The sequence below is a fragment of the Mastigoproctus giganteus genome, chromosome 14, assembly GCF_048544385.1.
Source record: "Mastigoproctus giganteus isolate SK-2022 chromosome 14, ASM4854438v1, whole genome shotgun sequence".
Taxonomy (NCBI): domain Eukaryota; kingdom Metazoa; phylum Arthropoda; class Arachnida; order Uropygi; family Thelyphonidae; genus Mastigoproctus; species Mastigoproctus giganteus.
In genome coordinates, this window is record NC_143588.1 from 59,770,239 (window position 1) to 59,785,870 (window position 15,632).

Consider the following 15,632-nt stretch of genomic DNA (forward strand, 5'->3'; position numbering starts at 1 on the left):
CAAAAATACTATTCTGGAAACTAAAAGAAAAAGGTTCAGTAATAAAAACACTATGTTGTACATACACATTTTTATTCATTGGTTACAAAACAAATGGAACTGTCAGCCACAATAGCATATGTAGAGGCCTTCAATGAAAATAATTACAGTGCTTATTTTTGCTGCACCTTTTACGAACTTTGTTTCTTTGCTGCCAGATCTCTCTCATCTTTTTAGCAAGAGTTGGATTGGATTCAGTTTGTTTGTCGATTTTCATGTATCATTTAATTTTGTTAATCGGTAAGGTAATAAAAGTGTAAATCTATGCTTTATATCTTTAGTATTAGCATTAGTATTGGCATATGATGCAAGAAAGCAAGCTTATACAGCATCATCAAAAAAAAAAAAAAAAAAAAAAAGCATTCCCATTTCACCCATCCATTCACTACAAAAGTTTGTCTAGTTCAGCCCTGAATTTATTTCAGCTATCAACTTTCACAATGACAAATGAAAGTTTGTTCCAGCAATCAACTAACTGCTGGTTAAAGGCAAATTTTCACACATCTATTCTACAACTGACTTTCCTCAATTTGAGTTTATGCCCCCTCAGGTTTGTAATCTGAGCAAGAGAAAGAATCCCATCAGCATTGAGCCTGATCAACCCATTCAAGGCCTTATACACCTCAGTCAGATCACCTCGCAGATGCCTAGTCTGCAGGACCCTTCGTTCCCTTCACCAATCTTGTTGCCCTTTTCTGTACTCATTCTAGCAACTCTACATCCTTCCTAAAATGAGGCCTCCAGACCTGTATGCACAAAGCATGGCCTGACCATAGCCTTAAACAAAAGGATAATCACCTCCTTATCCCTATTAGCAAAATTCCTGTATATCACTCAAAAGATCCCATCTTAATTTCATTTGTGCTTTACATCTTTATTAGTATTAGTATTAGTAACGGCCGCATGGTGCAAGAAAGCCTATGGCTTATGCTGCACCAGCCAAAAAAAAAAAAAAAAAATCCGAACAAAACAATGATAAAAATAAATAAATAAAAAAAAAAATAAAATAAATAACTAAATAATAATAATTAATAAATAAAAAAAAAAATAAAATAAAAAATAAATAAAAAGGAAATTAAACCTATCATCCTATGCGCTTCCCTTACCCGAAAGTACTATCCAGATGACCTTTGAATTTCCCCAAACTGTTGGCCTCTACTACCCATGAAGGCAACTTATTCCATTAATTTATAACTCACTGGCTAAAATAAAACTTCCTGCAGTCCAATCTAAACATTTGCCCCCGTAACTTGAATTTATGTCCCCTAGTTCTAGCATCATTTATAATCTTGAAAATTTTGTCCTCATTCATTTTACTGATGCCTCTCACAGCCTTAAACACTTCAATCAAATCTCCTCTAAGGTGTATAGTTTCCAAACTCTGCAAACCACATATTCGAAGTCTTTCTTCATAAGGACGCCCTTTTGCCGATCTCACCAGGCGAGTTACCCTTCTTTGCACCCTTTCAAGAAGCTCGATGTCTTTCTTTAGGTGCGGTCTCCATACTTGAACACAGTATTCCAAGTGTGGTCTAACATAAGTCTTATATAATGGGATTATCACGTCCCTATCTCTACTTGCAAAAGTTCGATAGATCATCGATAGGACACCATGGGCCTTCCTTGCAACCTGTTTACAATGCTCGGAGAATTTCATGTCTGACCGTATCGTAACACCCAAGTCCCTTTCCTCCAGTACTGGGTTTAGTTGAACTCCACCGAGTGAATAAGTTTTTTTGGGATTACTGTTTCCCAGGTGTAATACCTTACACTTTGTTGGATTAAAGCACAGCTACCATTTTTCTGACCATTCTTGAAGTCTATCTAGGTCTCTCTGAAGAAGCTCAGCTTGACAGTGATCATTAACTACTCTACCAATTTTAACATCATCTGCAAATTTAGACATCACGCCCTCTATCCCTTCATCAATGTCGTTTATGAAAATTAAAAACAACAGTGGTCCTAATACTGATCCTTGGGGAACCCCACTTCTTACATCAACCCAATCTGAGGAATAGCCATTTATCACAACCCTCTGGCTCCTGCCCTGAAGCCATCGTTCTATCCATCTAAGGATTTTCCCAGTGATTCCAACCTGTTCCAGCTTATAAAGCAACCGCTCATGTGGAACTGAGTCAAAAGCTTTGCTGAAATCAAAATAAACAATGTCGAAATTATTCCCTAAATCCAGCTCGTGAGTGACCCTTTCGAAATAGCGAACCAGATTTGTTAAACATGATTTTCCCTTTATAAAACCATGCTGAGTTTCCTTGAGAATTTCAATTCGATCCAAATGATCCTGAATTCTACCCTTGATCATTGCCTCCATGATTTTCCCTACTACTGAAGTCAGACTGACAGGTCGATAATTTCCAACTTCACTTTTAGAGCCACCCTTATGTATGGGAGATACATTTGCACTTTTCCAATCCAGGGGAATCTCCCCAGAGTTTAGTGATGCTCGCATAATTAGCCTCAATGGTTCAATGCACTCGCTTGCCGCCTCTCTTAAGATTATAGGGTATATTCCATCAACTCCAGGAGCCTTACTGGTCTGTAGGCTCGAAAGTTTTTTCATTACATAATCTTGCAAAATTTCAATATCATTAATTACATATTTTTTAACTTCGCTCCCACAATTTCCCATTGCCACAAAAGGCTTTTCATTTGTAAATATCGATGCAAAATAACTGTTGAGTTCATCTGCAACGGCAGCTGGTGTATTTATTACTATCCCCTTTCCCTTAAGTAAAGGTCCGATCTGGTTTGTCCTGCTCTTCTTGGCATTTATATATGTGAAGAATTCTTTATCCCCCCTCTTTGCTCTGTTTGCTAGTGATTTCTCATAAACTGCCTTTGCCTGTCGAACCTTTTCTGTGGCTCTATTACACATCACCTTGTAGCTGTTATAGGCTTCAGTACTTTTTATTGCTCTGTAACCTTTCCATGCCACCTTTTTCTGCTCAAGTAATGCGGCAACTTCACTATTCATCCAACTTGGAACCCTTCTCGTGGAGTATTTTTTTAATGGTATATACGCATTCAAGGCATCTGTGATTAATGTTTTAAAAGCGTACCACAGTTCAATTGTATTCATTCTCTGTGCGATATCTACCCAGTTAATAGAGGCCATGTAGTACCTTAAGGCATCGTAATTTCCTTTTCTGAAATTAAAACCCATTCCTTTGCCTTTTACTTCTGCTACCTCTCTCGTCATCATCCACCGTAGAACTCCGTGATCACTTCCTGCTACTGGTTCCTCTACTGTCAGCCCTGTTATGTCATCTGATTCATGTGTGATGATGAGGTCTAGGATATTCTTTTCTCTAGTACTTTCCCTGACATGCCTGATACAAATAACAGTCATCTAGTTGATTTAAAAATTTTGTTCCCCACGTCGAGTTTCCTTCCCATTTACTCCAATCAATTAGAGGCAAATTGAAATCACCCATAATAAGGCATTGACGCTTACTTGCCCATTCCATTTGCATGTAGAGGCTTTTGTCATAATCTTCACAATCACCTGGTCTGTAGATTACTCCTACTCGCATTATACCTTTGTTTCCAACTATCTCACACCATACAGACTCTATACTAGCATGTGAAATGTCTGAATCCGGGAAAGCTATCGTCGCAGTCAGGCTGCTTCTGATAAGAAGCATTACCCCACCACCCCTTCTATCTAACGTATCCTTCCTAAATACATTATACAAGCCGTACTTAAACTCATCATCCCCAATTTCCAGGTGGCACCACGTCTCTGTAAACCCTATTATGTCCGCGTTACTTGTTTTAACCAGCAGTTCGAATTCGCTCATTTTATTGACGACACTTCTAACGTTACTGTATAAACAATTAAGATTTACTGTTCTTGTATATTTAACAACCCTAACACAACCCTTGAAGTTTTTTAGGCTCTCTTCCCTGATATTAGCTACCCGCTCACGTGAAACGTTTCTGCCCTCAGAACATCTAGATAATACGTCCAGTTGGGGTAACAGATAAGAACTCTTAAGGTATGTGCAAGAGTTACATTGACCAATATTATCAGATAAATGCGTGTCAGTATTACCCACATCCCCCCTAACTAGCAGTTTCCCTGAACCTTTAAGGTATCCTCAATAATACTGGCAAAAACGTGTGCACCACCTTTGTTTAAGTGTATCCCGTCTCTACAAAACAAATTCCTTCTACCTACAAGTGTGGGCCATGATGATAGAAATTTAGCCCCTAAAGCCTTGCAGATTCCTTCAAGTCTTGAGTTAATCCACAAGGCTCTTAACATATAATCCCTCCTGTCGTGTCTGGGCAGAATTGCAGACACATAGACATTATGGCCTAGCTCGCGACATTTCCTCAGCATGGTCCTGTATTTTTCCAACAAATCGTCAGATCGTGTATGTTTAATATCATTTGTCCCCACATGAATAATAATATTTTCTTTACCCCCTTTAAAATCTGACTATCTGTTGGTGACATCATCAATAGTTGCTCCCAGCAGACATACCCTGGTTCTGCTCCACCTATCTTTATTACAAAAAATATTCCCCGTTTCCCTGACAATGGAGTCTCCTAATAAAACAATGTCCTTTTTAACCAGAGTAGTTTGCACTTGGTTTTTCTGTTTTGAGGCTCGAATCGGGTGTGCATCACTTGGTAGATTGCTGGAGTTTTGAGTCCCTGACGAGCTCCCAGATGCATTATTTTCGAGGGCAAGCACTCGTTTTTTCAGGGACTCAAATTGTTCCATCAGTGCACCAAATTGTAATTTAAGATCGGTGCACTCCTTACATCGATCACAAAGAAAAGAATCCCCAGGTGAGGTAGGATTAGTCACCAGGTCGACCTTGGAAAACATTCCACAGGTTCCACAATGGATTAAATCATGACTCACCCGTAAATCGGCATCTGCTATTTCCGTGTGAGTCACGATACCCTGTGACGTGTTTAAGGCAGATCTCGTAACTACCATTATAAAATTAAATAAATATCAATGAAAGTAACTTTAAAAAATTATATCTATAATATTATTAAAATCGAACAGTTACAGGAAAACCTATAACAAAATAATCCAACAATATCTAAATAAATCAAATATTTAAAAGCACTATCCAAAAGTAAACCACTTACCTGAGGAGCCCTGTCTAAGTGCGTCCGCTCACCTCGAATGCCAACATAGAACCCATATTATAGTGGATATATACATCCGCTTTTCACTTATTAGAATTGTCATTTAATAGAATCAAAATTCATTTCGTAAATGTAATCACAATGACCGGTGCTTACTTAATTATTTTATGGCATCAGCATAAAAAAATAAATAAATGTTGGCTCACTTGGATTATTGACGTTTGAATTTTCAAAGCTCTACTGTAAGTAAAATATTGACAGAAAAGATAAATGCCCCCCAAAAAATAGTTCATAAATAGCTCCACAGGAGGAAATTACAACACAAACATCATACAGCAGGCATTTTAGCTGAGTCCATTTCAGCTGAGTATGTAAATATCTCGCAATATGCAAACTACATGAGAATCAGGAATTGTATGAAAATAACAAATATATTCATTTTCATACACTTCACGAATCCATACAGAATGCTGGAGAGTAACTCGACTGATGAAAAATCAGGTTTTAGTGTAAAACTTTTACCAGAACTATAACAATGCATTATCAGCAAGAGTTTGGCTGATGGAACATTTGAAGAGAGGCTTACTATCAGCAAATAATTTAAAGAAAAGTAACTGAAAATTTTAAGATCCTGGACATCTAGATGCACAACGTGAAAGAGGAGGAAAGCTGTTCCTGCACATGCTGTTGAAATGCACTGCACTTGCAATCGAGAAGGATTTCATAAGGAATGCTACAGGATCAAGTTGCTGAAAGCTAATCTAGAAATGCATACTAGCTGGCAGCAATCCCCCTTTCCAAACCAAAAGGGCAGATAATAAGCTGACACCTTTTTGGTACCCTAGATGACTACCCGGATGGACTATATAGACAGGTTGCTTCTGCATGCACATGCTGTAGCATAATATTTGGGTATACCTCATTCCATGGTCCATAAAATATTCTGCGGTATTATCTGCACAAAATTCAGTATATACAGCAGCTTCTCACTAGTAATGCAAGAGCACAGTTGATATCTTTCCTGCAGCCCCTTGCATGTACAGAAATTGATGATACTTATCCATGGAATGTCTTATGGATGGATAAAGTGCATTTTTTATTTGAATGATGATGTGAATACATAGAACTGAAGAACATGGGCAAAGGAAAATCCCTATACATGAAGTGCCACTCCAGTCCAGAAAGGTCATAATTTATTATATGATGTAGGTTTGTTGATGAATTCACAATCAGTCCAAAACATTTGGAAGAAAACACACAGAGGTCCTGAAACATGATCTGTGAATGGACATTGCTACAAGCAGCATTTATTCTTACCAACTTTGTCATTCTACAGCTGCAATAGCACAAAAATCTTCTGACAACAATATTAATGCAAAATCACATATCATCCTATATTGCTAGCCCTGTGCCACAGGTTTAAGGATTCATTTCTCCAATACCGGTGCTAGACCACCACCATACTCATCAGATGTTTTCCCCAGTGAATTTTGCTTACAGGGCTATCTAAAGGCTTATGTTTATTGTGCAAACTTTCATTCTCTCATTGGTGAATATGAACAGCAGCATTCCACATCATGTAAGCAACATAAGGCCAAATATATTACATACTGCTGTTGAAAATGTTATCCTTTGCTACTATCAAGTTTTTTTTAAAAAACAGATGTATGGAGAAAGACCCTCAATAACTTGTAGGGTTCTGGCAGACATGGTGGTGTTAATTGAAAATTTTATTCCTTGTGCATGTCTTTTCCCCATTATTATCTGTATTGTGCATATTCCAAATTTCAATCTTCTCCAACGAACTGTTCCTGCTATAGGAACCTGCTGGTATAAGTGAACTTAAATTACGCTCATATTATATTAAGAATATCTAGTACATGAGACAGGGAAATACTAGTAAATATGCTTTTAAAATGATGTTTTCAAAGTGTGATTTTTTTTTATCTATCTTTTGTACTTTTCAATAATAGTAATAGATAGTATGAACCAGAGCTGTAACACTCAATATGTTCTACGTTGGTAATAATATTAGTAATTTACTAATAATAGTAATAATATTATTCATGATCTGAGAATTATAAAAAGAATTAATTATTTTTAAAATGGCTTTGAAGATACTGACTAGTCTGGCAACATATTTCTACAGCGCATGATAAATCTGAAGGAAATGTGTGTTTTGTGAAATTGTGGTATGGCATGTATGATAAGTTACATAATAAGTATCTTATCATGCCATACATTAAGGGTTGAACCCCCCCCCCCTAGATGCACTGCTGTGATGGGATATTGTGATTATAGTAACTGTACACTAAAGATTCCAAATATCAGGCAGTGCACTAGGGACTTCAAACATAGAAGGGGCCCCAAAACAAGTCATGTACCTAGGCCTGCTAAATACCACTCAACAGTCCTGTGAAATATTACGATTCATTTTTTTTTTTTTTTTTTTTTTTTTAATACAGTAAAAATTTCAGTAATTCAGAGTATCAGAGGGAAAGTGAAGTCTGAATCAGTGAAAACTCCCACAGCATTAGCATTTAAGGTCACACTGTCTTAGGACTTGTGAAGCAATGCAAAAAATGTCTAAACAGCTGAAGTGACTTTTATAATCTTTTGCAAAACAAAGTAAAATATACACATTTTCAACAATTCATTTGAATAAATAATATTTATAGAAGTATTTTGAAGCAAAAAACTGCAAGTTTCAAAAAACAAAAGAACATGCTTTAAGTTGAGCTTTTAGCAGAAATAATAGTATCCTTTATAATATATAAGAGAATGTATATTATGAGTATATGACCTCTGTGAAGAGGACTAACAGGACTTTACAAAAGCATACATATCTCAAAAAATACATAACAGCAAACTGATACATGGAATATGACACAAACATAAGAAGTTGAAGGAATGTTTTATTTTACTATTTTATTATAAAGTTTAGACAGCCTGTAACATTTAAAGTCAATCATGAGTGATATTAAAATTTTCTGATATACTTTTTGTGTATCCAAATTTCAATCTTACCTGAATATTTCTGATTGCATTATCACATTCCTTTTGGCCTGGTGCAGCAGAAGTACATACATTAATCAGATGATTGATACTTTCAGTAACAGCTCTGTTTAATAAAATGAAGCATTCACAGAAATAAGTTTCAGAAATGCAGTTGATGTTTCTGCTAAATAAAAACAAGTTGTACATTATAAAATAAATAAAAGCATAAAACTAAGGCCATCCATGCATTACATGCAATCAATTATGGAGTTGGTTATCAAAGAGGGAGTATCACACATCAGTTCATTTCTTTCTTTTAAAATCACATTTTTGCTGTTGTTTTTAGAAATTAACGTTTTCTATAGTGTATAACTATAGAAAAAACTGCCAACTTTGACTTTCAAAAAGCTGGAGGTCAGGTTTGGCCATTTGTAAAGCAGGAAGAAAACAAGAGGTTTCTAGGCAAAACCATCAAAAAAAACAGCGTTTTTTTTTTTTTTTTTTTTTTTTGGAAAAGCAGAAGTGCTTCCCAAACAAGGAAAACAGGAGATTTTTTGGAAAAAGCAACATTTTTAAAAAATTTATCTTTTTGGTTGGAAACTATAACATGTTTATTCTTTACCTGAATATGAACATAAAAGGTTAACACTCTAATTGTTTTAAACTCTCCACAATCTTGCCTATGACTAATTCAGAATCATCCATCTGTTTTAGTCTGCTATGGTAATCAATTTTCAAAACTAAGTGGATGATTTCGAACATGTTAAAATAAATTTACACATAACATTCTTCAATATAGCTAGCAGTAATTGACCTCAGTACATGAATGTGAGATATGTTGGATTGAAAAGGTATGTTCAAATTTTCAAATGTTGGAATAACACTTAAAAGGAACAAGCACACTGCTTTATTCAAGCCAGAGAAGAAAAACATGAACATAAATATGAACAAACACTTTTTGCAAATGTGAGGATAATATATGCTTAGAATTGTCAGCTTGCTTGGCCTGTTTAGAATATCTTTCACGAGAAGTTCATTTTCTTTTGTTTCTGCGGTAATTTTTATAAACTGTTTGTCTTCTTTCAAAACTTTTGACTTCTTTCAAAAGTTTTGAAAGAAGACAAAGTTTCATGAACTGGATTTGGATATGAGTCACTGATACTACTTGCTAGTCATCACTTGGTACTTTTCAATTTGGTAACACTTAAATTGTTCATGACTTTTCTTATCACTTCTAATTTCTTAAACAGACTTGCCGAAGGGTGCCATTGTTCTACCAGTCTAGTTACCCATTTAACCACAGATGGCAACATGTACACAAATGCTTTAAAATCATTTTTACTTCAGTAGGAGGCATCAGTTGAAATTGTTTACATCTAGCTTTTCCCCAACCAACAATCCTATCCCCCAACTCTCCCAAACACACTCATTCACCATAATGAAATTCTTCATTCTCTCTACTAATGGCACCATGTATCTATTATCAGCATTAACTGATCTAATCAAAGTTCAAATTTGTTTAATTTATTTACAGTACTGGCATTACTACAAAGACAAATTAAATTTTGCATCTTTTGGCTTAAACCTGTTTTTCCCACTGGTATATGACTGATAGTGGTTTTTGTTTCTTTCTATACATGGAGAAAAAAATTTGCACCCTCCCAGTGAGTACACAAGTAGTCAAAGGGAAGGTGCAAATATGATTCTGGCCAGTGCTACTTACCATGCACCATTTCAATGGCTCTACTAATCCTCAGAATTAGCTGTTTCCTTGAACCCTTAAGGCATCCTCAATGACATTTGCAAAATGAATTCCATCTTCACAAAACAAATTTCCCATGCTGGGAAAAATCCTCCACCTCATGAGCCTTACATAGTCCAAGTCTATAGTTAATCCGCAAGGCATTCATCATATATTCCCTTCTACCAACTATGTCTGGACAGACAGGTAGACAAGAATATTTTATCCCTTCTTGCAAAATTTTTCCAGCATGATCTTGTATTTCTTGACCAAGTCATCAGTTTGTTTATGTTTTAAGTCATTAGTAATTTTCAAATATCATTTCAAACTTCACAGCCATACTTCTGTTCCATCTCTCCTTATTAAAGAATATGTTCCAGTTTCCTCTAATGAAATTTACTTTTCCAGTTTTCTTTTTAAAATTTCTTCCCTCAGTAAGATTACCTCCTATGAAACCAGGGCAAGATGACCTCCTGTGGCTGAACTTGGGGAAAGTATTGCTTAATGTAGGATAGTTGGGTCTCTGTTGAGCTCCCCTCCCCAAGTTCGCTTTATCTCTAGGGCATCAATATTCTTAGAAACTGAATTTCACTAAATAATATAAATAGTTGTTATTGCAAGTCCTTGCATCATTTGGCGATTCCAAATAGACTTTCAAGTTGCAAGTCTATTTGGAAAAGCTCTGTATATTAGGTTCTTCACTACTGGTAGGCCTCAATTTTAAATGTGTCTCTGGTAACATTTTTAAGAAATCTATGACAGAAAATGAAGTCATTATGAATTATGGAAGCTGATGGGGTGGTGGGGAGAATGTATAATCACATTCAAATACTGTATATAAGTTTAAATATCAGTATATAAATTTAATGCATCTATTTACCTGGCAGCGGATGCTAACTGATTCTTTGCATTTGGAGCACCTGGATCAGCTGCTACAGATTTAGCAGCAACAAGTAGTTTACTTGATACCATGGAAACATTCTTTAAACTCACAACCATCTGTCCACGAACTTCAGTGTCCTTTAAACAGATGTAAAATTAAAATGTTAGCATTGCATTTTATAGCAGTTGTTAGTTTTGAAAAATGAAATGTCATTTTATCTACCCCGTCCCCCCCATATATATATTAGAAACACAGCGTGTGTGTGTGTATATATATATATATATATATATATATTTACCCTAATATAGTGGAGGGCTCATTAACTTCAGCACTCGTCTGTGCTACTGCTACTGTCAGAGAAACTCCAGGTGTGTTCGACCGTGTCCGCCAATCCGTGCTGCGTTGGTGTTGCGCATGCATAGCATCTCATGGTTGGAACCTTCGAGCATCTGTTGTAACATCATGAAATTCATCCATCTTGTACTCCATTGTTATATTATGTCAAATAAATGTGTGCCAATAATTACTGTCTTGTGTCATTTCTGCTTCTTGTGCCTCTGCTACTACTTTCCCGTGACGTTTCCGGTTATGGATTCCTATGCGATTCACATTTCTTTAGATGTTACCTACCTCCCCTAAACGTTTGTACCAATATTTTTGAGACACCCTGTATATTTGGAGGGAACAGAATATTCTCCATGACCAGCCTAATATATAGCAGTGCACTTTAAATCTGTCTGTATTTAATTTCAGTGTTAATATCCCCATCTAATCAGACAAATATCAAAAACTTCTTATGTAAACACTAGAAGGAAAGGTATGAACCACACTGGTCCACTAGATATATATGGTTTAACTGTTCATAAACTGTTCAAGGTTGATGAAAAACCGAATAGGTATTTTTCATCTACATTCACACAAGGATTTTTTTTCAGGGAAGAGAATGCCAGAAGTATGTTAAATATTTCATCAGGGAGCTGAATGATTTTGTGCAAACTGAGAAGAAAGTGAAAGAGAAACTGTTGAAACTAAATGTAAAAAAGGCACTTGGGGTGGATGGGATGTATCCAATTTTATTAAGGGAGGCAGCAAAAGAGGTCAGGAAACCTTTAGCTATAATTATGAAGCATCCTTGGATTCAGGGGAGGTCCCTATGGACTAGAGATGTGTGAATATATCCCCAATTGACAAAAGGACATCAAAGAGTGACATAAGTGATTACACAACTGTTAGCTTGACTTCTATTCCAGGGAAAATAAGTCGGGGACAGTTATGGATTTGCTAAATGTACTCTTCTTTGACTAATTTGATTGGATACTATGATGCAGTGAAAAAGGAACTGGACGAAAAAATGTAACTGTACAAGGCATAATATGATATGAGCTTAAAATATACTATAAAATATCTGTCTAAATACACAATAGATAGCTCATAATATAAAAATTACAATTGTAGTGTAAAGGCATTGATTTAATTGTATCTCATATTGTGACTACCTTCACAATGTGTTAACATGTATTGAACTACCTTGAATAAGTAATGCTTCACTGATAGAGAGGATACTGTTACTTATTCTCAGTGGGCACCTGAAGTACCCTGGTGTTGAAATCATGCCAACGCCGTTGAAGTTAATTCCACAATATGAGAGATACCAAAATAATACTATATTAAGATATAAATGCACAAGGCATAATACGATATGAGCTTAAAATATACCATAAAATATCTGTGTAAATACACCACAGATTGCTCATAAAAGAAAAACTACAATCATAGCGTAAAGGCATCGATTTAATTGTATCTCATACTGTGATTACCTGATGAGATACAATTAATTGATGCCTTTACATTATGATTGTAGTTTTTCTTTTATGAGCTATCTATGGTGTATTTACACCGATATTTTATAATACTTAGATTAGAGAAAATCTTTTGAAACTGTAGTACATAAAAAGGCTGCTGTACAAATTGGAGTAGTGTGGCATTAAGGGCAAGTTACTGCTATGGATAAAGGGATGACTGAGTAGGAGAAGACAGGGAGCTATAATCAATGGGCACTGCTCTTCTTGGACAAATGTTATTAGTAGTGTCCCCCAGGGTTCAGTGTTGTTTTCAGTAGTCAATGATACTGATGAAGGTATAGCAGGCCTAAGTCTATATTTGCAGGTGATACGAACGTTGGCAGGATGGTTAATGACAGTATTTAAAGTTTGCTACTGCAACAAGATCTAGATAAATTAGGCAGATAGGCCAAAAAGTGGCAATTGAAGTTTAACAAATTACAAATGCAAGGTACTGCATATGGATAGCAGTAATCCCAGATTAACATACAAACTATGTGCACTACTCAGGTAGAGGAGAATGAAAAAATTCTGGGTTAATTGCACAGTTGGATATGAAGTTCTCTAAGCAGAGCAGACAGGCTGCTAGGACAGCTCATGGGGTTTTGTCAATGAAACACGAATTTTTCTAGCAGGGATAGCGAGATGATTAGCCTATTGTATAAGGAAATGGTAAAGCCACATCTTGAGAATAGCATACAGGTCAAGAAGCCTAATTTTAAGAAGGATGCGAATCTGTAAGTGCAGATATGAGGAACAAGATTTGTGAGGGGGGAACACCAGGAAAGGCTATAGTTCTGTAAATTGCAGCATCTGGAAACTAGACACCTGTGAGGAGATCTGATTGAGATGTTTAAGGTTCTGAATGGACTGAGTAAGCTCAATGCCAATAGTATCCTTCCTCTTGTTCAGACTATGCACATTAGTGAGCATAAATACAAATTGAGGAAGGTTGGTTGCAAGACAGACGTACAGAAATTTTCTTCAGCCCAACGTGACTGAACCCAACAGGTACAGCCCACCACTTCTGTTGTACTTTTAACTCACAGTGACAGCTGTCTGAAAAACTGATGGCTACTGACACAACCAAAAAAAAATTAGAATTACGAGTTCATTTCTAGTTCAACTTATTTATAATACTTCCCATGAAATTTAACAAAGATTAATGGTTTCTAAAGATATATTAATGGTTTCTAAAGGCTATATCTTTTTTGAAAGATTCATTTGAAATAGTCATTATTATTTTTGAATAACAAACACAAAAATACAAAAAGCAACAATCATTTGGAATAGAAAATTAGTGATACGTAAGGTTCAAATTTTGCACACTTCACAGAATGCCAAAATTGAAATAAATTTTGGGGTAAAAAACATGAAAAGGGAGTGAGAATAGGAGTTAATATATGCATATTTTAAAAAAAAAATTAAAACTATTTATACACAAAATAAGCTGAAATATATGTGAATACACATATTTTAAATTTTGTGGTTTTAATGAATTTTAAACTGGAAAATGGAAGAGGCTTACAGCTACATCTTTATAACACACACCTATAATGTTTTTTTTATATTATTATTATTAAAAACTACACACAATCCATTAAGAAAAGATAAAATATTGGCATACTCCATGCAGAATTCAAAAAAGCTCAAATTTTTCTAGAAATTAAAAAGAAAGTTTACATCTGTTTGGTGTAGTGCCACCCCATTTGTAATAATTAGGGGTGCTATGACTACAGAGTTAACCTGAGGAGATGAATATATAACAAAATTCTACTAACAATTAGTTATTTTTATCAATGTATGCGATACATTGGGAGATATCAAGATCCCACTCATAAGGGTGAAAGAGATTAATCATAGGTCATTCCCTGCCTTCCAGGAGGAGCTGCAAACTCCTCCTGGAAGGCAGAAAACAGAATGATCTGTTTTCTGTCTCAGGTTTTAATAGTGGACAGTGTAATTATTTCAAAATGACATTTATTTGACCCTATCCATAAGAATAATCAACAGCAAAATTTCAAAAAGAACACCAGATAAACCATTTCTAAAGTCAAAATGTAAATTTGCTTGTCCCAACCAAAGGAGAAATTGGTTGAAATTGAAGAACCCTTCCACTCATTTCTATAATTCATTCCATAATGTTACATGAATTGTGAGGTGTGACCAGAAAATTACAGGAATGGTCACAATGCAAGTTGTTGCAACCAACAAAAAAGGGGGAAAAAAAAAAAAAAAACACAATTCCCAGAGCATGTTGTATCAAGTTTCTTCATCTATTATTATAGCAGCAGTCGTAAGCTATTGATTTTTTTTTGTCACAATATTATATTAAATTAAAATAGTATGCTTCATAAATATAAAACTGGCATAAATGATTTTCTGAAAGAAGAGTACATGTCCGTGATAATTCTTGAGAGCTCACTTTCTCATTTTCCACTACCTGAGTGGTGCACACAGTTTTTCTGGGATTACAGCTATCCATATGCAGTACCGTGCATTTGTAACCTCATTTATCAATGATATCGATGAAGGTACATCAGGCTTAAAGTTTGCAGATGATACAAAAGTTGGCAGGGTTGTTAATGACACTAAAGCCAGTATGCTACTGCAACAGGATCTAGAAAATTTGAGCAGATGGGCTGAGAAGTGGCAACTGAAGTTTAACATTAACAAATGCAAAGTACTGCATATGGGTAGCAGCAGGGCTTTTTTTGTGACGGTACGCAACTGTACGGCGTACCGGCACCTTTTTTACAGTGTGCCAGTACGGGTGACGCACCTGGCACGCAGTCGGTGTCAGCCATGCCAGCTGCTTCCATCTATTAAGGAGATCACGTGACAATGGGCGGAGTCAGCACTCCTCAATCATGTCCGTATCCCTAGCAGTCTGGAAGGGGTACCCGTTTCTGAATCTTGACCAAAACTTCATTATGAAATTATTTTTACTTATTTTTTTACTTGCTACTTACCGTATTTTTACATTTTACTTATTATTTTT

General features: G+C 35.7%; 1 protein-coding gene across 5 annotated transcripts in view; it reads right to left on the reverse strand.

Moving 5' to 3' along the window:
- Positions 1-15,632, reverse strand: part of rhea (Talin_middle and talin-RS domain-containing protein rhea) — a 771,509-nt gene that overhangs the window by 250,126 nt on the left and 505,751 nt on the right. For all 5 annotated transcript variants that reach the window (XM_090388755.1, XM_090388752.1, XM_090388753.1 and 2 more), the window contains exons 34-35: positions 10,788-10,927; positions 8,197-8,290 (exon numbers count right to left, since the gene is read on the reverse strand). In XM_090388755.1, the coding sequence (XP_090244881.1) occupies positions 8,197-8,290; positions 10,788-10,927 (234 nt within the window). The remainder of the gene's footprint in view (positions 1-8,196; positions 8,291-10,787; positions 10,928-15,632) is intronic.